General features: G+C 52.0%; 1 protein-coding gene across 1 annotated transcript in view; it reads left to right on the forward strand.

The window, feature by feature from the left end:
- ARID3A (AT-rich interaction domain 3A) overlaps positions 1-24,759 on the forward strand; it is an 85,340-nt gene that overhangs the window by 49,843 nt on the left and 10,738 nt on the right. Inside the window, exon 4 of the mRNA XM_054013713.1 lies at positions 21,098-21,170. Coding sequence (XP_053869688.1) covers positions 21,098-21,170 — 73 coding nt within the window. The remainder of the gene's footprint in view (positions 1-21,097; positions 21,171-24,759) is intronic.

The following is a 24,759-nucleotide window of genomic DNA, read 5'->3' on the forward strand; positions in this document are numbered from 1 at the left end:
ATGCTGTTTTCACCCAAAAAGTTTGGAAGTTGTCTTCCTTTCTATGTGTTTAATTTGCGTGTGTGTGTGTGTGTGTGTTGGTTGTTTTTAAATTGATGGGACTTTATTAAAAAAAATCATTTCCTGAAAAATCAGCCTTTTGGTAAATGCAAATCAGTAATTTATTCAGGAAACTTTTTATTTGTGGAAAGGTTTGGGTTTGTTTTATTTTTTTGGGTGAGTGAGAAGTTTTTTGCCCAAGGGCTGCTTTTAGTTTGAAAAATGTCAGCTAGCTCTAAAATATATACCTGAGAGTGTGCGCACGCATTGGAGACCCAGTCCATGTGTGCGCTCCTTGTTAACTAACTTCTTAGCATGTGCATTGACCAGCAGCTCTTCTCCCCACGCTTAGGGCAGCCCTGGCCAAAGAAGAAGTCATGTCCCCTGTGGAAAAGCCTCTCGTAATTTTTAGAAACCTCTATGTTCACAGCTGACCCCTCTGGCTATTTTTAAAGCACATGATGTCAAGCCCATTTTTGAAAAGACCCTGATTTTTCTACTGTAGAAGTTTGACCTTTTTAGGCTCCCGTCCTCCAAAGATCAAAGCATGAGCTGAACTGTGGTGATTTCAGTGGGACTCCAAGTTGCCATTGCGTGAGTTTTGTGTGTGTTTTAAAGTCACAGCTCCTGGAGTCATGTGATTACATGGGAATCTCTGCTTGCTTTCTTAAAAACAAATGTCTAGCCCTTGTGGTTGTGGAGAAAGATTTGAAAACGTGCCCCCTAGAATTGTGGTTTTAAAATCTCGTAACTTTGGGGGGGTCCGATTGACGATTTTGGAATACTTGTGGTTGGCAAAACTGGTTACGCCGATGGTAAAGTCAAGCCTGCGCATACGTCTTTGCAGGATCAAGCCCTGCTGAGTAGCTTTGCAGGGGGAGGCTTTATATAAAGCCTTGGCTCCTGCATGTCAATTGGCAGCCAAGGGTTTGATGAAAAGATTTGTCTGGCTCCAGCGTAAAATCCTGAAGTTGCAGGGTGTCTGCCTTAGGACCCTTATTAAAAGGCAGCCTTGTGTGGTCGCGTTCCCCTCCATTTTAATTCCAGTTTGTGCTTATTATTGTTGGAGCAGTTTCATTTGAAACTAGGCTTCATCCGCAAATAAAATCAGATTGAAGCAGCTCCCTGCAATCCTTTCTCTGTCCCGCAAACCCCCTGCGTTCATTTTTTTTATGTGCATTTTATTTTATTCTTCTCTTTGCAGACCCTATTAACAAATTCCACAGAGAGCCTTGGCCAGGAGGCTGGGGAGGGGGTGGGGAAGCCAGGAATGCAGTGGGAGATCTGGTATGTGTCCACATGGAGGGGCACTTTCTCCGGCATTCCTGACATTGTTCAGACCAGTTGCAGAATTCTGGCAAGCCCATTTAAAGTCAACCGGCTGGGATTTTGGCATAATCGGACTTGAAACATTAATCCACTTGTCAGCTAATGGCATAAGAATGCGCACTAAATGCCTGGCCTGGAAATCTACCAGGGGGGACGGGCTGTTTTCCTAGAGGGCTAGTATGGTTCTGCTGACCTCCTGTGATTAGTTCCTCCTTTTCTTAACATTTCCCCCCTCTGTTAGCGTGCTCTTCCGTGCATTTAATGAGCATCAAGCCAGGGTGGAGGTATTTGGAGACTTTTTTTGGGGGGGGGAGATGGGAGCGTTGTTTACAATGAAGCCTGATCCCATGGACGCTTGCAGAGAGCGCAAGATTGTTGCTCTGCAGGGCAGGTGTGAGCAGAAATTGTGGGTGTGAGTGAGTAAAATTCAGTGTAAAGATTCCTCTCCTCCCCCACCGGGTTGTCAGCAGGGTTGGAACCTGGGACCTTCAGTACCGAGTGATTCAGGGAGCAGTAGAAGGCTGTTATCCTCTAGTGGCTGTGACTCGTTTTGCCAGTGTTTCATAAGCACTAGGCGCATGCTCTGCGTTGAGCAGGACTCTCAAGCCCTAGTGCACCGGCTGCCCTAGAGTCGAGCTTGAAGAAGGGGGCGCAGAGCGGACAGAAAACAGGTGTGTTTGGGGCGCAAGCACCATCCTCCCTATGCCATAGAGTGGTTTAGCTGCAGGCTTCCCTCTGCCCTGTTAGGCCTCATTCCTGCTTTGTAGCAAGAGCATCGTCTCATTAATGCAGGATCAGACGCCCCTGCCCTCCTGTGCTCCCTCTCTACTGCTTTATCCTTCAGAGCTTAGCCATGCGGCCCTCAGCACCTGTGCTGGGCAGGTTCAAACCCAGTGGCTTTGGGGTAAGGGGTTATCATCTGTGTCAGTCTCAGAATAACCAGATCCTGTGACATGCCATGTGCAACCCTGGACTGTTTTTCTCCAGGAAACCACATCTGATTATGTAGCAATGAGCTGGCCTAGCATTAAAACATCCCCCGATGATATTTGTTTGCTATTTGCATAGCCCCGACTTCTGCATAGGCAAGCCTGCGTGTCGGGACGCCGACTGCCTCGCGGTGCAGTTTTCCCCTCTTCACCAGTCCGACGGAAGGAGAAGCTGAGACGCGTGTGTGGTCCCAGAGGTGGGGTTTTTTGGTAACGGAGACAGTACGCACCAAGAGTAGTTGCTGGCCCCGTGCATATGGGCAAACACCTCTTGCAAGGTGAGGCAGCGAAAGAGAAAAGCTGGGACACGGAACAGATCTGGAAAGTGCTGGGTAACAGTGTTGTTTGCAGAGAAGCCCTGTGCTCCAATAACAGGCAGGGAGGCAGCTGAAAGCAAAGGCTTTCAAAAAGGCGCTGGTGCCTAGAGGCCTCCATTGTGCATGGCTAGAGGCCTCCATTGTGCATGGCACTGTACAAACACAATACAGCGCAGAGATGGTCTCTGCTGCAAAGGGTGGGACAAGAAGTGATTTGCTCCTGGTCAGGCAGCCGGTCAGTGGCAGCGCCAGGTATGGAGTTAGGAGATCAGGGTTCTAGGCCCCGCTGCCTGCCCTGTTCGGGGAATATTGTGTTGCCTGGGGAGGAGTGCTTGCCTTAGCCGTAGGCGGAGCTGTGTTCCCTGTGAGCTAGCAGACCAGATGTCCTTGGATCTCTACGGGTGTGGGCCACGTCACCGAGTGTGGGGCAAGTCCTCGAAAATGCTCCAGACGAACCACATGCCACGAAACATGGGCATTGTATCCTAATGGCAAGCGTCTTGCCAAGACACCCCACCCCCCCTTTCCTGTTCATGAGGCCGTAACATCCCCGTGGCCGCCGTTGACACGAGAGAGATTCACAGTTGGAAAGGAGTGGACGGTGTGGAGATGTCATTCACCCCCCCCGCCCCCTCCCCGCCCTTATTGAGAGCTTAACCGGCACCAGACTCAGGCCTTGTCCATACCTAAAACTCAGGTCATCCTAGTTACAGTGCTCAGGTGTTTGACAATTCACACCCCTGAGAGGTGCAGTTAAACTGACCTAAGCCCCAGTATAGACCCTGGTAGGTTGGTGGAAGAATTCTTCCATCAGCGAGGCTCCCACCTCTCGAGGGGGCGGGTTAACCATAGGGACAGAGACACCCCTTCCGTCGGTGTAGCAGGTGTGTATACTATGGCCCTACAGCAGCCTGTCTGTAGTGTAGACAAGCCCTGAGACTCAGCAGACCCGGGTCCTAGTCCCAACTCTGCCACTGACTCAATGTGTGAACTTCGGCAAGTCACTTTCTTTCTTTTCCTCCTCCCACCCTTTTGTCTGTTGAGACTGTAAGCTCCTTGAGGCTGGGACTGTACAGCACCTAGCACCATGGGGCCCCATTCTCCGTTGGGACCATTAGGTCATTGAAATATTAACAATATATCTAAATCCTGATAGCATTGTTAATTATAAAACCTAAACACAACAACCTGTCAGTGTAACCCTGGGCAGTGCTGTATTGCTGTGTAGCTTAGTGTCTCCTAGAACTTCCCGCAGTTCCTTGTCATCGTTAATTGAATTTCCCTAATGGGTAGTTGGTTTTTGAATAGCAGAAACACGTATAAACGCTGTTTGCCCTAGAGAGCAACGTATGAAAATTGGCACCAACCAAAGTTCGACACCCATGCACCTGTTAATTTCAGTCCTGTGGCCTAAGCAGTAGCTGTAGTCAAGCTAAAAACTTGCTGCTTGATTTCTCACTTTCACGTATTGCTTCAACAAAAATGGATTTCAGTTCCTCAATTTATTTTTTAAAAAAAGATCGGATATCTCCGCTTTTTACGATCAGTACTTAAAAAGAGATGCACTGGGATTTCACACTTATTTTTATCTATGCTGTGTTCTCTCTCTCTCTCTCTCTCTCATTTAATTTAGCAGAAAAAATGGTATAGCACAGGGGTGGCCAACCTGAGCCTGAAAAGGAGTCAGAATTTACCAATGTACATTGCTAAAGAGCCGCAGTAATACGTCAGCAGCCCCCCCATCTGCTCCCCCCCCCCCCGCTCCCAGTGCCTCCTGCCCACCGGCAGCCCCGCTGATCAGCACCTCCCGCTCCCTCCCCTTGCCTCCCGGTCTCCAGCCCCGGAGTCGGTGCCTATACAAGGAGCCGCATATTAACTTCTGAAGAGCCGCATGCGGCTCCGGAGTCACCGGTTGGCCACCCCTGGTATAGAGAAATAGACAGGAAATAAGACATTCTGTGCACAACAAGGACGTCCTCAATGCAAAGAAATCCCGTGGCGGGTTTTTGGAATTCACTCGTGTTAACGTCTTGGCATTTCCCTCTCTCTGACTTTAATAGGCAGCCCCTTCTCAGTAATGATGGATACATTGGTGATGTGAGGCAAAGAATTTTTTTTTAAGGCATTTTGGTGGAAAAAATGCAAAAACCTGTCAACAAGTGGGCGCCCAAACCTTTGTGTGTCTTTCTCCTCCCCTCCCCCCAGGGTGCATCTAGGCTCCTGCATAGTCTTTACCTCAACCTGCTCACCCGTGTGAAAGCTACAAACTGCCTTGTCTCCATTAGGACTTTACCTTGTGTTTGCTAATGTGCGTTAAGGCTGCACCTTCGTTCCTAGAGAAGACAAGGTCCCAGGGTCTTAGTCCCTGACCGCTGGACTGAGCAGTAAACTTAGTTGCAAGCGACGCTGAACCCAAGACTTCCTTGAAGGCCCACTCCTCCTGTGACACCCAGGGTAGCGCAAAAGGCAGCTCGTGGGCGGCTCTCTGACGTTTACAGAGCCGTTTTGTCCTGTCCCTCCGTCAAGTGGATCCTTTGGGTTCCCACCCCCTTTCCTCTTGGAAAACAGAGACCAATGCGTCTCGTCTCATGAAGCCGGCCTCTTTGCTGCTGTCACTAGCTGGCCATTCCAGCAAAGCACTGCTAAAAGCAGGCACTTTCTAGGAGCTGCTCCATCCAAAGGCCACCAGTGCAGATTCCATGGAAGATGCAGAGACACAGAGCAAAGGCGGTCAGGAGTCAAACTGCTGGAAGAGCCCCAGTATAAGGTAGACCGGTATCCACGCACAGAGGACGCACGGGCTCATCAGAGTATTTGTCAGGGTCTCGGCGCATTCTCTTGCTTTTACCTCCAAGAGCACCATCTATTCCGGAGGCGCAGCGGGTTGATCTCGGGGCTAAGTATCCAATCAGCATCGGTCAAACTCTGCCGCGTTGTCCAGATCGAGCCTGCCAGGCTGGACGTAACTGCTTTCCGCATGGCCCATGCTGCACTGGCTTGCCCTAACGGCGTCTGTTACTCTTCAGCAGGTGTATGGCTGAAACACCCTGTTGAAAGAGAGACTCAAGGTGGAGAGAGTTACACGCCATCCTCACACAGCCTTTAAGGGCAGCTGTTTATTCCTTGGATGGGGCCTGAGTCGAGCAGCTCAGAAAGCAGCAAGGCTGCCCGGAAAGGTTCGTGCAGATCGGGTGCAGCAGGTTTGTGTTGAACGTGATGCTTTCGGAGCTCTCATGTCTCTAGTTTCAGAGTTACAGTGGGGTGGGGCCAGAAATGAGGGGTTTGGGGTGCAGGAGGGGGCTCTGGGCTGGGGGGTGAAGCCGAGGGGTTTGGAGTGTAGGAGGAGGCTCCGGGCTGAGGCGGGGGGGGGGGGGTTGGGGTGTGAGAGGGTGTATGGGGGTGTGGGCTCTGAAGTGGGGCCAGAAAGGAGGGGCTCAGAGTATGGGAGGGGGCTCCAGGCAGAGGGCTGGAGTTCAGGGTGGGTGTGGGATGCAGGCTCTGTGAGGGAGTTTGGATGTGAAAGGGGGCTCAGGGCTGGGGCAGGGGGCACAGGAGGGAGGTGCATGGTGCGACCTCCGAGATGGAGTTTGGATGCGGGTGGGGCTTGAGGCTCAGGACGGGTGTGCAAGGTGTGGCCTCTGAGGCGGAGTTTGGGTGCGGGGGGGGTGGAGCTCAGGTCTGGGGCAGAAGATTGGGGGGGGGTAAGGAGTGCGGGCTCCAGGCAGCGCTTACTTTGGGGGTGCTCCATGGAAGCGGCGACAAGTCCCTTGGCTCCTAGACGGCACCGCCCGGTGGCTCTGCACGCTGCCTCCGCCCGCAGGCGCCACCCCCGCAGCTCCCATTGGCCACGGTTCCTGGCCAGCGGGAGCTGCGGAGCCAGTGCTCGGAGTAGGGGCAGCGTGCGGAGCCCCCATGGCCGTGCCTGCACCTAGGAGTCAAGACCCATGTTGCTGCTTCCAGGGAGCTGCACGGAGCCGGGTAGGGAGCCTGCCAGCCCTGCGCCAACCGGATTTTTAACGGACATCCAGGGTCCCTATTCGACCAGGTGTTCCAGTCGAAAACCGGACACCTGGTAAACCTGCTCGCGAACCTTTTGCTTCGGCTATTCGGTCTTCACTCCGGCTGTGCCATTGGGTGGCTAGACCATATAGTGTTAGCTCTGCTCCTGGACTGGATGTGTCCGACAGATGTTTCAAACAGGAGACTGTCTCTGTGGCTGAATAATCCTCTCTGGTAAAATCGGAAATAAATAAATAGAAATAATGCAACTTCCTGGATTTGCAGCTGTTTTCATGAATTCACAGCGCGTATCTGAATGTTCTTGAATAAGGGGGAGTGAGAGAGGGTCACATTTTATAGAATGGGTACGTTTTGTAACGGGGAAATAAGCCATGAACAGATGTTTTAACAAATGGTTAATCAATTGTTAGGGTCCCCCAGGTCAATAGATTGCTTATAACCATCTATGCCACCTACTACTCCTGCTTCTAGCATCTGTTCTCCCTCTGTCGGCTCATCAATGCAGTGTCAGTAGTCCTCGTATTATCCCTTTCTAAGCCATCCTTAAAGTGTGGCCTGTACAACCCATCAAGTCAGTTCCTTTTTTCACACAAATATTTGCCATTCTGCACCAATGGAGACCCGTGACCCAGAGAGACTAAGGGAGTTGCCCAAGGTCACGCAAGGAGTTAGTAGCAGGTCTCCCAAGTGCCACGCTGGTACCATGCTATCCCACCCCTTCCCTCTGGGCTGGACACGGTGCATTGTCTGCCTGTATTCCTGCTACGTGTTACCGGCCTCATGGCAACCCTGAGTGGAGGGGAAAACAATGCGACCATTCATTGATCTGCCCACCCCCCCTCCCGACACACACACACACACACACACACACACACACACACGCACTCTGAGCGGTTTGATCATGTGTTATCTGACAGGCCAGCTATCTGACCCCAGCCACTGTATCAGCCACAAACTGGGAGGAAGACTCACAGGGACCCAGACCCTCCAGAGAGAGCGCACTGGAGGGAGTCGCTCTGCCAAAGAGGCCTGGAGGCAGAGGAAGGAGCCAGTGGCCCAGGGAAGCAGCGCTTAGCTTCTCAATACGGGGTCCCTGGACCACAGTCCGGAGTAGAGGAAGGGCTGGGGTCCCCAGCTGACCCCAAGGAAGGGGATGTAAACACCCCCCTGCCCCCCCATGCAAGGAGTGACAAGGACTGTCGAGTCCAGCGTGGGGCTGAAGGCCTGGGGTAAGGTCACTAGACTGCTGCTCCATTGGACTCTCCATTACCCTGGAAGGGGTGGGGATTATAAGCGGCCTGGCTGGAGGGCTGAGCGGTGAGAAAGGGCAAAGCACCACGGGCTCGGAGGGACCGTCAAACGGGGCGCCAGAGCGGAAGAGGCTGCTGCACCATGCCTGGCCACGAGGGAGTGCACTGGCCGGTGAGTGACCCCTCGGCCGTTGGGCATGTGGAACTGTTGGGCACTAGACGCCAGCACAGCATGAAGAGGGGAAGGGTGTTGTTGTGGCTAATGCCCAGGACAAGGAGTCAGGATGCCTGGGTTCTTTCTATGACTGTCACTGACTCACAGTTCTTGGGTTCTTAGATCCCTCGGGGCTTGATGTTTCAGAGTCGCCAAGCACCTGCAGCTCCCATCGCCTTCAGATGGAGGGTTGGGTGCTCGGCCCTTGTGAAAACCAGGCTCTGGGTGCCTAAACATGGGCATCTGAAACTGAGACACAAATTTAGAGGGCGCTGTTGAATATTTGAGCCTTACCCTCTGAGTCTCAGTTTTCCATCCATAAAGTGCAGATAATACCTATCTCGAACGGTTGTGACGCTTAATTCAGTAATGTCCAAAAAGATGCTATAGGAATTCAAACTGTTTATTTTCATTGGTTTCACCAGGTAGCCACGCTATTTGGATAGCTAAAGGCAGGTACTGTAACTACTTACATATATATGGACTGAACTTGGGGTCTGTAGCTGAGCACTATTGTTCTGTGGACTGGAAGACCATTATAATTATTTAATAGCTAACTCTTATGAGAGACCAGCACTGGGTTACAATATCCAGATTACAGGGAGGGGACCTTGTTGCCCATCTGAGTTTACTTTTTCATCCCACAAGATGAACATTTTCCCCATAAACTGGAAAAAAAACTTCCATTCTGTTTGATTATGTAGAAGAGAGAAATTGCACAGCCTGATTGGCTAATATTGTACTAGTGGCTTTAGATAAGATACCTGAACGTTTGTTTTCAGCCAATCAGACTGCACATGCAAATGAACACCTCCTGATTGGCTGCAGTTAGCTATTTTATTATTCACCTTCCAGGTGGTAAGTAGCCAGTGATTCTTTTTTCTGGCTGACCTTTCGGATTGTTTGCCAGGCTTTTGAAGTCCGGGGCTGTGAGGAAGAGCAAGTGTCTCTTTCTGATGAAGAATATCAGAATTGGTCAGGTTTTAGCTTCAGATCTCTGCGAGCAGCCCCCTGTGGGTTGTTTTATACTGACCTTACTGCCCAAGTGTGCGCATTTCTTGTTCCCCCAAAGAAAACGCAAGGAACTTTTTGCTTAATGCAGCTTTCTCTTTGCAGTTCCATCCAGCAGAGGACTGTGACATTTTAACCCCCCACACACACACCCTCCCCCACCAATTAAGCTACCTTTCCTTCCTTCGCTCATTTGTATTTAAACAGCAGGCTCCGCTTAAAAGAGTCCTGCCTCATAATTCCCATTCTCAAACCCTCTCCTTGGTGTGAAGCGAGGGAGAGGCACGTGTTCATGCAGGTGACACGGGCGCTTGGTGGGAAGCTGGTTAGTGGTTTTCCAGACGTTGTCCACAACCCCATGACAATTTCATGTTTTGATTTTGCAATCAGAGGTAGAGTGGGTCTGTGGTGAGTCCATCTCTTCTTAGATGGAGGTCTGAGATTTTCTACGTGCGCCATGGGGAGCGGGGGGTAGGTTCTGGGCTGATGCGGGCACGTGGGCCCTTTGGGGTGGCATTGGGGAGGCCTGCCATTGGGCTGCAGCATTCAGTGTAGTTTTAATCACGAGACAGACTGGCCTCGGAGACAGAGAGGAGCAAAGCGGTTACTATGGAAGGCAGTGAAGTCTAGCGGACAAGGCACCAGGTGTCAGGAGACATGGGTTCTGGTGATGAAATCTGATGACAGGTGAATCCTGTTTTAAGGAAAAAGTCTGATAGGATCACACTTCACCTGCATGTAATCTTACATAGGGGCCTAATTCTGGTCCCTATCTCCTTTGGAAACGGGAATCTAAGGTCCACCAAGCCGCTCCACTCTTGGCACTCAGCACCTGCTGGCCTCATGCAGTTAGCATCTGGCCGGTCTATTTTCCACTCCCCGGTGACGTGTTTGACGGGAGAGAAGGAACTGAATTAACTGGCCGTGGTGCGGAAGCGGCCACATGTTCACAACAGGGGCAGGAGGGGTGGGGGTGAATTCCCCGAGGAGCTTTCTTTACAAGAAAGCAATATGGTGTCAGTAACAATTCCAGTAGCGGGGCAATGGAGGGGAACTTGAAAGCCAGCGTAGAGCGGGGAAGACGAGCCTTTAGGAACTGAAGCATTGAAATCAGACCCGCTGGGCTGCTGTGATAATGGCATGAGTCGAAGCAGGAGTGACTGAGTGGGTGTGAAGGGAGAGTTATTGTGCTGGGTTATCGGTCTCCAACAGCACCGGGGAAGCCCCTCCACACCATCCCGTGCCTCCTAAAAACTCCAGGCCTGGTTCTCAGGCCCCTTTTACACTGCTCTGCAATGTGAAGTGGGTGTAACTCTGATGTCCGGTCTGTACCGTGGGATTGGACCAGTATAACTGTGTCAAATAGGGGATAGGTTTTTCTCATTTTGTCTTTTAATCAATATAGTTATCCCGGAACAAGCTCCCAGTGTGGACACACTTCAACTGGCATCAAAGTGCCTTATATACTATCATAGCTTATTCCCTTCCTGTCTAGGAAGAGCTATACTGGGAAAAGCATCTTTTATAACTGCTTCAGTGCCACGAAGTTCTACTGCTTTAACTATGGTGGTATTGTTAACATAGCATCTGAGCACCTCACCCTCTTTCATGTATTTATCCTCAGAACGCACCTCTCTGAGGCAGGACAGTGCTGTTCTTCCTATTGTACAGACGGGGAACTGAGGCAGAGAGGGGCAAAGTGACTTGCCCAAGGTCACGGAGGAAGTCTGTGGCAGAGCTGGGATTTGAACCCAGCATTCCCAAATTCGTGCTACCAACCCTGGTTCATCCTTGCTCTCGGTTACTGGCTTTTAGGCTTTCGCGTCTGTGCGGTACATGGGCAAGGGAACGAACCAGGGTGTTTCTGGGGAGGACTGCGCTGCAGGGTGGTGCTGAGTTCAGGGAGCTGGTGCCAGCTGGAAATTCACACACCGGGTGGGCACAGCACCAAGCCTGTGAGTCTGAGCCTCTCCGTTAATCTGCCTAATCGATAGAAGCCCTTTCCTAATTTACTCCCCCACCTGCGAGCCCTGAGATCCCCTGGCCCCACAATGATCCCTTTTCACACTTCTATAGCTGTATCCGGTCCCCTAGTGTGCGACAGCTGGGGAAGGCCAGGGGTAAGGAGGGCTGTTAAAGAAATACTTCCCCCCCCCCCCCCCCTTAATTCAGCTCCACAGCTTTGCTGTTCCCAGGAGGAGCTTCTGGTGCCCCCCTGGAGCAGCTACAGCTGTTTGGCAGCGTCTCAGTGGAGAACTGAATTCAGCTAAGGGACAGGATGTCACCCTCCACTGCCTCTTTCTGGCTCAGGGCCTGATCCCCCGGGGAGTGGAGTGCGCTCAGCACTGCACAGGACCAGCGTCTCGGGAAGGGGCAGGGGCTGCTGGGAAAGACCCCGAAGTCTCCTGGACTCTTCATTGGCCGGGGCCCAAGATTCCTCAGCTGGGTCAGGCGTTACCTGCACTGCTGGGCCCCCCGGAGCCATGTCTATTGCATTCCAGCTGCCACCGATAACCACACCCCGTCCACTGTCCCCCTCACATGCCAGTTCCGGAGCCTCCCTTCCCCAGCCAGAGAAACCCAAGCTCTGTTCCCGGAATCCGTCCCCCCCCGATACAGGAATTCTGGGCTCCCCCCCGCCACATATAATTGCTGGATCCCAATCTCCTTTGCAGCTTCTCTGGGATTGCTGCCCTTCCCTCCCCAGCCCTGGGCCAGCGCGGCTTGGAGTGGGGGAGGGAGGCGACTTGAAAGCAGTCTGGGCTCACAACTGGTGTTGGTGATAAAGGCAACTTCTGACCTTTGCCTGCATCCATTGCACAGAGACTGGCTGAGCCTTTAACGGACTTCCCAGGGAGCTGCCGGTTTTATGGCTTTCTTTTAACACCCCTGGTTATCGGTGCGGTCCCACTGATCTCTTCGATAGGTCACCCTGCTCCGGAGGCCTGACTTCGCAGAGAGAAATGCCAGGCTTCAGGAACCGTGATGTTGCCCTCTGCACTGTTCCCTTACTTATAACGCCCACTTAGCGGGCAGCCTTCCCTGCCAGCCAGGGCCAAATGACTCTGGGGGAGGCGGGAGTTTGTCGTTCAAAGGATCAGCGCCCTGGCTTCAAGTCCCCGCTCTGCCACAGACTCCCCGTGGGACCTTGGGCAAGTCACTTAGCCTTCCTGTGCCTTGGTTTGCCCATCTCTGCAATGGCAATAATAGCCCCACCTCCTAGGTGGGTGGTTCAAGTCTGAGAAGTTCTTAGGTACCACAGGCATGGGGGCCAGATGAACTCTTATTATTTATGTATCGGGGGTAGCTGTGTTAGTCTGTATCTACAAAAACAACAAGGAGTCTGGTGGCATTTATTTGGGCATAAGCTTTTGTGGGTAAAAACCTCACTTCTTCAGATGCAATCAGTTGCATCTGAAGAAGTGAGGTTTTTACCCACAAAAGCTTATGCCCAAATAAATCTGTTAGTCTTTAAGGTGCCACCAGACTTCTTCTTATTTATATTATAGTCATAAGAACGGCCACATAGAGTGAGACCAATGGTCCATCTAGCCCAGTATCCTGTCTTCCAACAGTGGCCAGTGCCAGATGCTTCAGAGGGAATGAACAGAACAGAGCAATTATCGAGCAATCCACCCCCTGTCGTCCATTCCTAGCTTCCATCAGTCAGAGGTTTAGGGACCCCCAGAGCATGGGGCAGCGTCCCTGGCCATCTTGGCTAATAGCCACTGCTAGTCCTATCCTTCGTGAACTTACCAGATTCTTTTTTGAAGCCAGTTCTACTTTTGGCCTTCACAACATCCCCTGGCAATGAGTTCCACAGGTTGACTGTTCATTGTGTAAAGAGATACTTCCTTATGTTTGTTTTAAACTTGCTGCCTATTCATTTCATTAGGTGACCCCTGGTTCTTGTGTGATAGGCTAAATATCACTTCCCTATTCTTTCTCCAAACCCTTCATGATTTTACAGAAGCTCTATCGTATCCCTCCTCAGTCATCCCTCTTCTAAGCAGAACAGTCCCTGTCCTAATCCAGATCCTTGGGAGACCCCACTATTTACCTCTTTCCATTGTGAAAACTGGATGTTTATTCTTACCCTTTGTTTCCTATTGTTTAGTTACTGATCCACGAGAGGACCTTCTTATCTCTGGACGGCCTACTTTGCTTAGGAGCCTTTGTTGTGAGTCCTGGTCAGAGGCTTTCTGAAAGTCCAAGTACACTCTATTCACGTGTTGTCGACACCCTCGAGAAATACTACCTAAAACCAATTTTGCTGTTCGTTTTTGTGTCTTTTGCTAGTTGCTCTTCAAATTCTATTTTTTTTCCGCCTGGCTAATTATCCTTGACTTGCCAGCGTTTATGCTCCTTTCTGTTTTCCGCTGTAGGATCAGCCTTGCAATTTTTAAAGGATGCCTTTTCGCTTCTAGCTGCTGCCTTCTTTACTGTGCCGTTTAGCCATGGTAGCGCTTTTTTGGGTCCTCTTACTGTTTTTGTTTATTTGGGGCATACATTTAGTTTGAGCCTTTATTATGGTGTTTCTAAATGGTTTCCATGCAGTTTGCAGGCATTTCACCCTCGTGACTGTGCCTTTTAATTTCCATTTAGCTAGCTTCCTCATTTTGGTGTCGTTCCCCTTTGGAAGTTAAATGCTGCTGTGGTGGGTTTTTTTTGGTATTTCCTCCCCTACAAGGATGTTACATTTAATTCCATTGTGGTCACTGTTTCTGAGCAGTTCAGCTCTATTCACCTCGTGGACCAGATCCTGTGCTCCACATAAGACTAAATCAAGAAGTGCCTCCCCCTTAGTGGGGTTCCAGGACAAGCCGCTCCAAGAAGCAATCATCAATGGAGTCTAGAAATTCTACCTCTGCGTCCCATCTTGAGGTGACATGTACCCAGTCAATATGGGGGCACAGTAGTTGTAATCCCCCATTATTAGTGGGTATTCTGTTTTTGTAGCCTCTCTTAACCTCCCTGAGCATTTCACAATCACCATCCTAGAGGCCCTTTTGTGTTGGGCACATACGTAGTAAGAGAGCGTCCTTGCCCCAAAGTGCGTCCAGTCTAAACAGACGAAGAGTGGGAGGGGAAACTGAGGAACAGAGCGGGGAAGGGACATGGCCAAGCACACACAACAGATCCGGGGCAGAGTGGAGAATAGAAGCTAGGTCTTGTGTTTCCCAGGCGCGTGCGCTGTGCATAGGCCACACAGCCTCCCACAGCTCTGGCTATCTCTTGATTATGGAGATAATGGGGGCCATAGTGGTACCAAAGACCGACAGAAAACCCTGTGCCCTTCCCCCATCTCTCCCTTGTCAGTCAGGGGAGGGGAAGAGGGAGCTCCTTTGCAGACCTGCTTTCGCAGACCTTTGCCCTGACAACCCACATGGCTTCTTAAGCAGCTCCAGACGCCTCTCCAAAGAGGAATCATCCCAGGCAGCCAAGCGGGAGCTTGGGGCCCGGCATATCGGTTACACGGTTAATGTGCTAATCCGCCAAGGCGCAGTCCGTGGCCCCGCGGTACGTGCCCTGCTGAGATACCTGCTAATATTTATAGGCCTGCAGCAGCCCCCGAGGCCTCGGCTCCGCTGGCAGTTGATCAAAATGGTCATTGAGAAAAGCGAGAGGCGCTTGACGCGGCGTGGGATTCGGCAAAGCCCGTGCTGCTTAGGGACTGCCTCACCTGGCACTGTGCTCCCAGCCTGTGGGGTGACCGGGGCATATGTGTCAGCACTGCAAGGGGGTGGGGAGCTGCAGCACCTGAATCAGTACCCTGGCCTGGGGGAGGGGAGATTTATTTTGGGGGAGGAGAAATAACACAGGAATTCTGGGTTCTTCCCCCTCGCCTCAAAAGTTTGTTGGACCCTGATGTCCTGTGTTGGTTTCTGATGGGGCTGCTGCTCTTCCCAGCTCCTCCCTTCCATGCCAGACCCGGACCTGATCCTGCCAGCCCCTGGTCTGATCCGACAAGGAGTTCATGTCTCCTGGCTGGCGCTGAGGGAGCAGAGCACCTCCCAGGGGACGCTCCAGACCTTGGCAGATCCGGTCCTGTGTTTCTGCGGTTGTGTTCAAAGCCGCATCCCCCATGCCCATTAACATACCCTACTGAGCTACCCTGACGGAATCTGCTGCCCTGCCAGATGTGCAGCCCACGCCCCAGCCCTTCTGCCAGGCAACCGGCTTAGAGCCATTAAACGTGACTACTGGTCTCTTGTCCATTGCATCTCTAGATTCTCCGTATTATTTAACGTGTGTCTGTAGCGTCGAGGGCCATGTGGCATCTGACCCAGGGAGCGCAGACACAGTCCTCACCCTAAAGCGCTAAAGTGACAGAATGCTGGAGGTGAAAAGAGGGATCGACTGAGAGAGGGATTAACGGAATAAGGCTATTAACAGCGCAGCAGGCTGGTTCCTAGCTAGCGGCAGTAGTAAGCTGTTACCCAAGCTGGTCACAGTTTTTCCATTGGAACTCTTCTGGGATTTCAACTATAAATAAACTTTTTTTCTGAAACGTGTGTCTGCTTCACACACACACGCGCACACACACACACACACGCCCCGAAGCCAAAATATTTCCATTTTTTTCTATTTCAATGAAAAGTCAGAACCTTCAGTGAAAACGGGGGGGTGGGAGAATTAGGTTTGGATGACATTTTCCACAGCAGCCAAGCTGTACTTTCGGAACAGTCCTGCTGTTATTCTCTGGGGGGTTCGTTTCCGTTCCGCATCGGTTCTTAACCCGCGCTCATGGCCGCCGTATCTGAGCACCATCCAGGCATGCGTTACACGGCGTGACTCGCATCTGTCCCAAGTGGCTGGTTTTCTCCTCCACTCCCTCGGGAGAGAAGCGCGTGCAGTGGAGTATCTTGTTTTCGTAGGGTTGGCTTTTTTTGCTGTGTGTTCCGCTGGCGCTCAGCCTGGTTGCTAGGCAACTCCGCAAGCTCACCTGGACCCACTGAGCTCCCTCCAAACGGTTGCGTTTCCTGACGGGGCTGGGGAGCCAGCGGTTTGCTTCGTGAGCCTAACGTGGCAGCATACAGCCTGCTCAAGGCGTAACGTGCCCGCAGCTGCTCTCACTTCCGCTTCCTGCTCCAGTCCTTGCTCCCAGCCCAGTTCCTGCTGCACCCCCAACCTCTCTGCTCCGTCTTGGTTTCTGACTCTTGGCTCCATCCTGAACTATGATTCCAGCTCATCCATCAGCTTAGGTTTGGCTTCTGACTCCAGTTCCGAGCTTAGTCTTGGTCCCTTGACCCTGACTCCAGCTTCACCCTTGGACCAGTGCCTGATTCCCGGATCTATGCTTGTCACTCCCCAAAGTGCCACCACAATCACCAGGCAAGGTTCTGCTCCACTCACTAGCTAGGCCACCCTGTGGCTTACGTTTGGTAGGGAAGGCAGGTCAAAGAAAGTCACCTTCCACTTGGAACGGAAGGTGGGGTGGGGTGGTCCTTAGTTCCTCGGGGAGTTCACTCCATTGTCTCCCTGCCCGTGTTGTAGAGCGTTTCCATTCTAACATTGGAGCACATGCGGACCAGTCGTTAAAGGAGGACCTGAAACACTGGTGGGTGACACATTGGCTGTAGGCGGGCGCAGTGGTTGTTTCTCTCTTTAGCTTGTGAAGCAGCCTTCGCTGTATTTCACACGTGCTTGCCCTTTACTCAGTTCCTCTGACGGATGTGTGGCAATAACGATTATTAATCGGCTATGCGTCTGGTGTGCAAAAACTCTAACCAGCATTGGGATCCAGCTTCCAAAAGGCGGTTAAGAATTTAACGTGGCTTTCAATTCTTTTCCTCCCCAGGCCGGCAAGGCCTGCTCTCATCAATCACATCTGGAATGTGCTCTGCTGTCAAACGATGGGTGTGGTCCTAGGAGAAAAGCTGGTGCAAGTATAAATTGAAGCCCACAGAGAGGTTGCATTAGAAGCCTTGCATAGATCTTCCTGTCACGGCTTATAAAAACATCCCCCAGTTGTGTATTGCTAAGACTTCTTGCAGCATGTAATGCCCTTGTGCCTTGCTTCATTAATCTTGTCTGGTTTACAATAGCATTAGCGCCTTGCATTGTGTAAGGCTTGGATGTGGGTGGGAAGAAGGCGTCTTGCATCAAAGGATCCCTTTGCAGAAAGGAGGGGAAGGGGCTTCTGTCCCTACGGTCTCATCGAGACTGAAATTCACTATTGTGGAAGGTGGTGGCTTTAAGATGCTTTGTAAATAAGGTCGGTAGCTTCACCAGACCGGATCCAATTTATAAAGAGGGGTGGGGCTTGCGGACGCTAAGAGCCCCGGTGATCCCATTGGGATGCTCTTTGACAAAATACGGGGCACCGCAGTGGAGTGCTGCAGGCAAAGCAACATTCCTGTATCGTGAAGGGGCTGACGGAAAAACCTGCACCAGCCAAGACAGTCCAAGTTAAGGGGCTGAGCTTCTGCCTTCGGGGTGAGGTGAAGGCTTTAGGGCCAGGCAAGCTGCCGTTCATGTGACCGCTGAGGAAGGATGGTCCGTGGCTAGGGGACTAGCCTGGGCCATGGGAGTCCTGGGGTCAACCCACAGGTTACCAGTGGGATTCAAACCTGGAACCTGCAGCAGTAAAAGAGGGCAGGTCTCCCGCTTGAGCTCAAGGAGTAACTCCAATAGCTGGTAGCGGCAGGAGACCAGTATCCGCTAGTGGAGGATGCAAGACGCATTCAGTTAGCGTGAGTTACAGTCACTGTTGGTATTTGGATTGTGGGTCATGCCTGGGAGCCCAGTCGTGAACCAGGACCCCACGGTGCTAGGCGCTGTCTGCACACAGAACAAAGTGATGAGCCCTGCCCTTTATACACTAACAGAAACACCAAGTGAGTGAGATAATGGAGTTTATTGGACCAGCTTCTGTCCAATAAAAGAGATTCCCTCACCCAGCTTGTCCCTCTAATGTCCTGGGACCAATAGGGCTACAGCTACTCTGCATTATGCACTAATAGGAACAAGTGTCCTGGGGGCCTCTATTGCCCTGTCTTGGTAGTTGAAGCTCTTTGGGGCGGGCCCAGAGCCCAGATCCTCAATGGGAATTAGGTCCCTAAATCTCTTCGAGACTCTCTGGGCCCAGGTCATTGTGTCTTGCATGCTGCGCTCAGAAGGCCAGTGATGCTTTACAAATAAGGGAAAGGGATCCGGCTTGGGAGCTCTGGGTGGGGAGCTGTGGTTTTACGGTGACTTTTTCAATCTCTGACGGAGGTGCTGACTCAGTTTCATTTAACGTAGCAGGCTTTCGGGGTCGTGTTAGAAACGGACAGAGGGGCAAAGGTCCCACCAGCTGTTCTGAGTGACTGACACTCTTGCTGCGCGGGGAGAGGGGGAGGCGATATTAATAGTTGAGGCAGGACTCCGACACCCAGGCACTCTGCAGCTAATGAGCGTTACGTGCACCGAAGATTCGCTGCGTTCCCTCTACCGGCTCGCAGGCTTCCCTTCCTGCAAACAGCTGCTGAGAAACGCTTGCATGAACCATGAAGGAAACGGCTTTGAAAGGGGATGAATCTCTGTGCTGTGTCAGTGCGCCCCTCCCTTGACGGCTTTAGAGCACTGCTGCGGTGTATTGTTGAAGAAAAGGAGATTCTAGTGCCCAGCTTAACAAAGGATCATCCATAATAACTAGCCTGGCTGGGTCGCTGAATGCACCCTTATCCGTGGGACCTCATCAGTGGAACTTTGCCAGGCAAACGGCTGCTGTTCTAATTGCCGCTGCTGTTAGATGTACTGCGGTAGCGCCCGCCTGCCCCAGTTGGGGATCAGGGCTCCAGTGTGCAGGGAGCTGTACGTGCATCTAACATAAGATGCTCCGTGCCCCAAAGAGCTTACAGTCTGGATATATTAATTTCTGTCCCCTATCTTGGTAATTGGGATCGTCACATAATGATCTGGAGCGTTTGCCATTAAAGGGATTAGAGAGACAAGGTGGGAGGGGGAATCTCTTTTATAGGACCAACGCCTGTTGGGGAGAGAGACAAGCTTTCGCGCCCCATAGAGCTCTTCTGCAAGTATCGGCTCACAGACGTCTCTCTCTCACCCACAGAAGTCGGTCCAATAAGAGATTGCCTCCCCCTCTCTAATACCCTCTGACCAACCGTGCTGCATGCGCTTAAAGGTGTTTGCCCAGGGCTTGCTTTGCTAACTGCAAACGATCTGGAACCCTTTCCAGTTAACCTACCGTCTTTCAGCCTCTTTAAAGCCGCAACGCAGCTGCGGGGCGTGACGCGCTTGCTGCCTATTCTTGGGGAGGAAACGTTGCTGCTCTTCACCTAAGCCATGCAAAGTGTGTGCCCGGAGAGCATGTTCATTACCGAGAGCAGGGGTCATGCCACCGGTGCTTCAGCTGTTCATGTAGATCAGCGCTGCCCGCAAGCAGCAAAATGCCAATGGCTGCCAGGGCTCCTGCAACCGGCGATGGCCCACACCGCCCGCCGGGCAGCAGAATGGCTTTCGCCTCCTTCCAAAGAAGGACGTGATCGCGTGTGGGACTGAGTGCTGTGGCCCCGATCCTGCTCCCATTCCTGAAGCTAAGCCCCTGCTTACGGGTGGGGATTTCAAATCCCTACGGTAGTCAGGCGCCCGACTCCAGAACTGGCTTCCCTTGTCATTTGGGCACCTAACTCCATGATGCTCCAGCCGAAAGGAGTGCTACCGTCCCAAGAGACCCCACGGTGTACCAGTGCACCCCACACTCAGCCTGGCTTAGATGTCAAGCTCGTTAGGCCAGGGGCTGTGCTGCCGCTCGTACATCATCAGCCCCTAACACACAGCTGGGGATAAACCCCCGCCCCCCCAGTGAGGTTTCTGGGAGTCTCTTGGAGCAGCAACCTGATGTTGCCAGAATGGACCAATCTGATGGTATTATCCTGGGAGTTATCTATGATCCCCGTGACAATAGCATTGGAGCCCCTCCCAATCTCCCAGCCCTCCTGTGAAGTGGGGCATTATGGGAACCGTTATCCCCATTTTACAGATTGTGATCTGTGCCCCAGATCACAAAGTGACTTGACCACGGTCATATAGTGAGTTTGGTGGGTCTTTCCCACATGTTCAGGATCTAACTGATCACTGTATTTGAGGTTGGGAAGGAATTTTCCCCCATGTCAGATTGGAAGAGACCCTGTGGGGGTTTTCGCCTTCCCCTGCAGCGTAGGGCACGGGTCACCTGCAGGTTTAAACTACGGTAAATGGTGGATTATCTGTCACTTCAAGTCTTTTAAACCATGATTTGAGGACGTCAGTAACTCGGCAGAGGTCAGGGGTCTATTTCAGGAGTGGGTGGGTGGGTGAGGTTCTGTGACCTGCGATGTGCAGGAGGTCAGACCAGATGATCACCGTGGTCCCTTCTAACCTTACAGTCTGTGAGTTTTCCAAGCCATAACAAATAGCTTAACCACTGGGCCACGTGGTGGAGATGCATGTAAAGAAGCGTGTGCTCACCTGCTATCTCCTCTTCCCCCTTCTAATCACCACTCCAAACCACAGCCATGCGAATGGTTTAAAACCAGCAAGTATCACACGCTGCGCTGCGGCTGTGCCTAGAAAGGGAGCAGCGTTTCTAACTCTCGTCGCATAGCTGGAAAACCTAGAAGCTAAAGGAAACCGGGTGGGTGAGACAGCGACCTGGCTGTGTTTCAGGACTCTGCTTCATGCAGCCTCCCCCGTTTCACCACTGCCTCTGCTCACCAGCTGACCCGGCAGTGGCGCTCTCATAATAAACGATCTGTCGTGTTTCCTACCTACTAGGCCAAGCACCGTGTTTAACTTCCTCTGACACGGGGCGGGCTGGGCCCTGCAGAGCCAGGCTCTCCGGGCCCCTCCCTACGGGGGATGCACTGACGGGCGGGTGTTTGTCATGTTCTCCCACCCCGGGTGCCTTGCGAGTGATCTCTTCTCTTCCTTCTCTGTGCACAGTTGTACGAGCTGGATGGCGATCCCAAGAGGAAAGAATTCCTGGACGACCTCTTCAGCTTTATGCAGAAGCGAGGTGAGCCCTGCTGTATTGTCCTGGCGAGCTTGCACTAATGTGCATGTGTGTTCCCTCTCCCCTCGCCATCTCAGGTGAGATTCAGAGCTCCAGGTTTTATTTTCTTGCTTAATATTATTGCCTCAAGGTGAAAGCTCTCACCGGCCTAATCATAGAATATCCAGGTTGGAAGAGACCTCAGGAGGTCTAGTCCCACCCCCTGCTCAAAGCAGGACCAATCCCCAACTAAATCATGAACATGAACCTCTCCGCACATGGGGATCAGTCCTGCTGCACTGAAATGGGTGGCACCTCTGTCCCCACTGACTTCAGTGGAGCAGGATTGGGCCCCTTGTTCTAGTGGCTTTGCTTTCTTGACTTTTCATCCTTTGGGTCTCCGTATGTAGGGCTTTGGCAAACCACCATTCATTCTCCGCTTGATATCCCCCCATCCCTGCTTCTGGGCAAGCGCCTCTCCCTTCTTAAATGCGGTTTGTTTCCTTATTTCCCGCCCCGTTGTAACAGAGACCCTTGCCTGCTGTGCACGGATGCAGCATCCTTGATTTGGTCACTGAGCAGTAATTTGCTTCCATTGTCTCTTCTGCCCATCTCTCCCGCTGTGCATCTCTTCATATTGTTGAGCAGATGTGATGCTGCATCAAAAACTTTGCTACCAGGGTTGATAAGTGGCTGCTAGAATCCCCCTTTCCTCCCGTGCAGCTTCACTCCGTAGGTAGAATCCACAATTTCCAGCCGCTCCTTCAGGCTTTTCAAACATGCCTTTGGCTTGGGAGCAGGGAGCTGGTGCATTCACACCGAGCAATAACAATGAACAGAGTCAACCCAGCAAAGTGGCTCCGTGGCAAACGCCGTGGAGGGGATGAAAAATCCGGGCCGATATTTTCAAAAGCAATTAGAGATTTTTGTTTTTGTTTTCGTGCCTCCTTTTTCAGAAGTGCCGAACTGGCCACTCTCTGAAAATGAGGTCCATTGACGGTGTCTCAAGTCAGGCACCCCAAACTGCTCATCACTTTTGCCATATCTAGGCCTGTGGCATTAAAGGGGCGCTGTCGAGTTAGAAATATATATATTGAATTCCTTTCTTTGATACAAAAACACCTTGGATGAATACATCTGACAGAGTTTGAGCCATTTTTGCTGTTTATGCCGGTTGGCTTGTTCACTTCCTGCATGTCTTAGTGTGGACAATGGAAAGAGACGAGCCACTTTCACTTTGCTTATCAGTTTTGAGTGGCTTTCTTATTCTGGCTCCTTTTGCGGGAGCCCGGCCCTGCTGCGTTTGGGTTGTTTAAAACTGCTTCCGCTGGCCTTTAAATTTGTTAAACAAAAATTTTAAAAAGTGGGAACATTTCTACAGACCTTAAAGCTTCACAGCAGCAGAATCCCAGCAGTTTTAGTTTTTGCAAATTTGGCCCTGCTTCAGCAGAGTAGATCTCTGCACAGGGGTGAAATACAGGCCCATGCAGCGAGGCTACACTCTGGCTGGACCAGATCCTCTGCCAGTATGAATTAGCTTAGTTCTGCTGACCTGACCAATATATACCAGCTGAGGATCGGGCCCATAGAAATCAATAGGATTGCTTCTATACTACACCAAACCATGCAGTGACCATATATGAGCATAAACCCCTTGAACCCCATCTACGCTGCAGAACAACCCTTGAGGGGTGAAATTGGCCCTAGCATAACTTCCCCACACATCCAAGCCAGAACACCGAGCAGAGCGTTAGGGTACAGCCTTGTGGGAAGAAAATCTAGTTTTCCTCAGGACATCAAGCCGATATTTCTGGTTTTGGGGTAGTGAGGGACTTCCAAGACATTTGTGTAAATATGAAACTGCTATTGGTGTAGGAGAGAGGATCATCAGGGAGCATATGGGGAAGGGGATCAAGGAGAGGCGTCACCGGGAAAGACAGTGCACCGGCCCCTGTATGGGCTGGGAAACCGGAGCAGGAAATCTTGCGGCACCTACGGAGAGGCCTGTGCAAACCAGCTCCGAGACACGGCATGAGAATGTCGCCGCCGGTGCGTGTGACTCAGTGCTGAGGGGCTGGTGACCTGCACTGAAGTCGTCCGTGTCAGGATGCGCCGCTGGCCCCTACTGGATGGAATCTGAACTGTCAGTGTGTGTGTCTTAGGCCCCTGAGCCGCTCACGGGTTACAGCGAGTAGCTCATCCTGTTCCGCGGGAGCAGGAGGATCTGAATTCACTGCGAAGTGCTGCGTGGCTATCGCATGCAGTGTAAGGATAGCCAGGAACTCACCCATGCCCCTGGGTTTGGGATAATACCTTGCGGGGATAAGACCGGGCAAGTGGGAGTGGAAAATAGACCTGAAGTAGAACTAGAGCTTGTAAGGTTTTGGGGTCGGGGCGGACTGGGGCTCGTAGGTGGGGTGGGAGGGAGGCTGATCCCAGCTGGCTTCAAACCTTCCCCCTTAAGGGGGATGGTGGCAGGACGGAGGCGTGTTGAGGGGGAGAAGCCGGTCCCCATCTCCCAAGCAGCCATGGGTCAGGGAGGCGATTTCCAGCCAGCCGCCTCAGAGATGCAAAAACAACCCTGCAGCTGTGTTTACAATGGCCAAGGGGCTGGCTGTTTGCCTCAGTGGAGGGCTCGGGTTCCCGAGGAAAGCAGATGGTGCTGCCGCTTGCGTGGGGCCTTTTGTCAAGCAGGCAGCATCTAGGAAACGGGGCAGGGGGAAAGAATCAGCCAGGCGCTTTCCCAAGTTTACTTATTCCATCCTCTGGGTCCTCTCCCAGCCCCCGGCGCTTCCACAAACAATGCGGCCGGCAAGGTGTGGGCTCTCCTCGACTGGGGGAGGGAAGGGAGGAGCCCCAGCCAATGCGGGGCTGAAATCAACATGCTTCCAAGGCAGGAAAGGTCACCCTCCAGAGCCGAGCGGCTGGAATTCGTGGCGGATATTACTGTGTGCAGGAACCTTGGAAAGCTGTTCTCGGAAGCTAATTTCCCATGGTGGGAGGGAAAGTTTTGGGGAGCATAGGAGGCCTCTAAACAACGGGGCTTGTCCATCTGGCCAAGAGTCAGTTAGGAAGACAGGGCCTGATTTCATCCTGTAGTAATTAATACTTTATGTAACGCTCTTCATCGGTGGCTGTCAAAGCTCCTGAAAGAGCATCGCTGTTGCCGTTTTCCAGAAGGGCCGGGGGGGGGGAAACTGAGGCACAGACTTTCCAGAAGGTCACCCACAGGCCTCAGCTGAGCGAGGAACAGAATTCAGCCGTTCCAACTCCCAGCCTCATGCCCTCCCCACTCAACCGCGCTGCCTGCCAAAACTGCCAGGAGGAGGATGCCGAAAGCAGATTGCACGGGTGTGTCAGCAGAATATAGGGAGAACAATGCGAGGTGGTGAACAGCAGGTGGGCAGGCTGAGTTTACATGGCAGCGGTATTCCTGGAGGGTAGGTGGCCGGTCTGAGCATGAGCGTTGAACCTGCAGGACAAATTCACGCCTCTTGGAATTCCCTAGCAAGGCTGCAGCGGAGGATGACAAGGTACAGACTGAACACGAGACCTGTATGTTTGACACGCTTGGATCTGCTCGTGCTTAGCCTTGCCCTCCTCAGAAATCGCA

Source organism: Malaclemys terrapin, chromosome 24, assembly GCF_027887155.1.
Source record: "Malaclemys terrapin pileata isolate rMalTer1 chromosome 24, rMalTer1.hap1, whole genome shotgun sequence".
In the NCBI taxonomy this organism is placed as follows: Eukaryota; Metazoa; Chordata; order Testudines; family Emydidae; genus Malaclemys; species Malaclemys terrapin.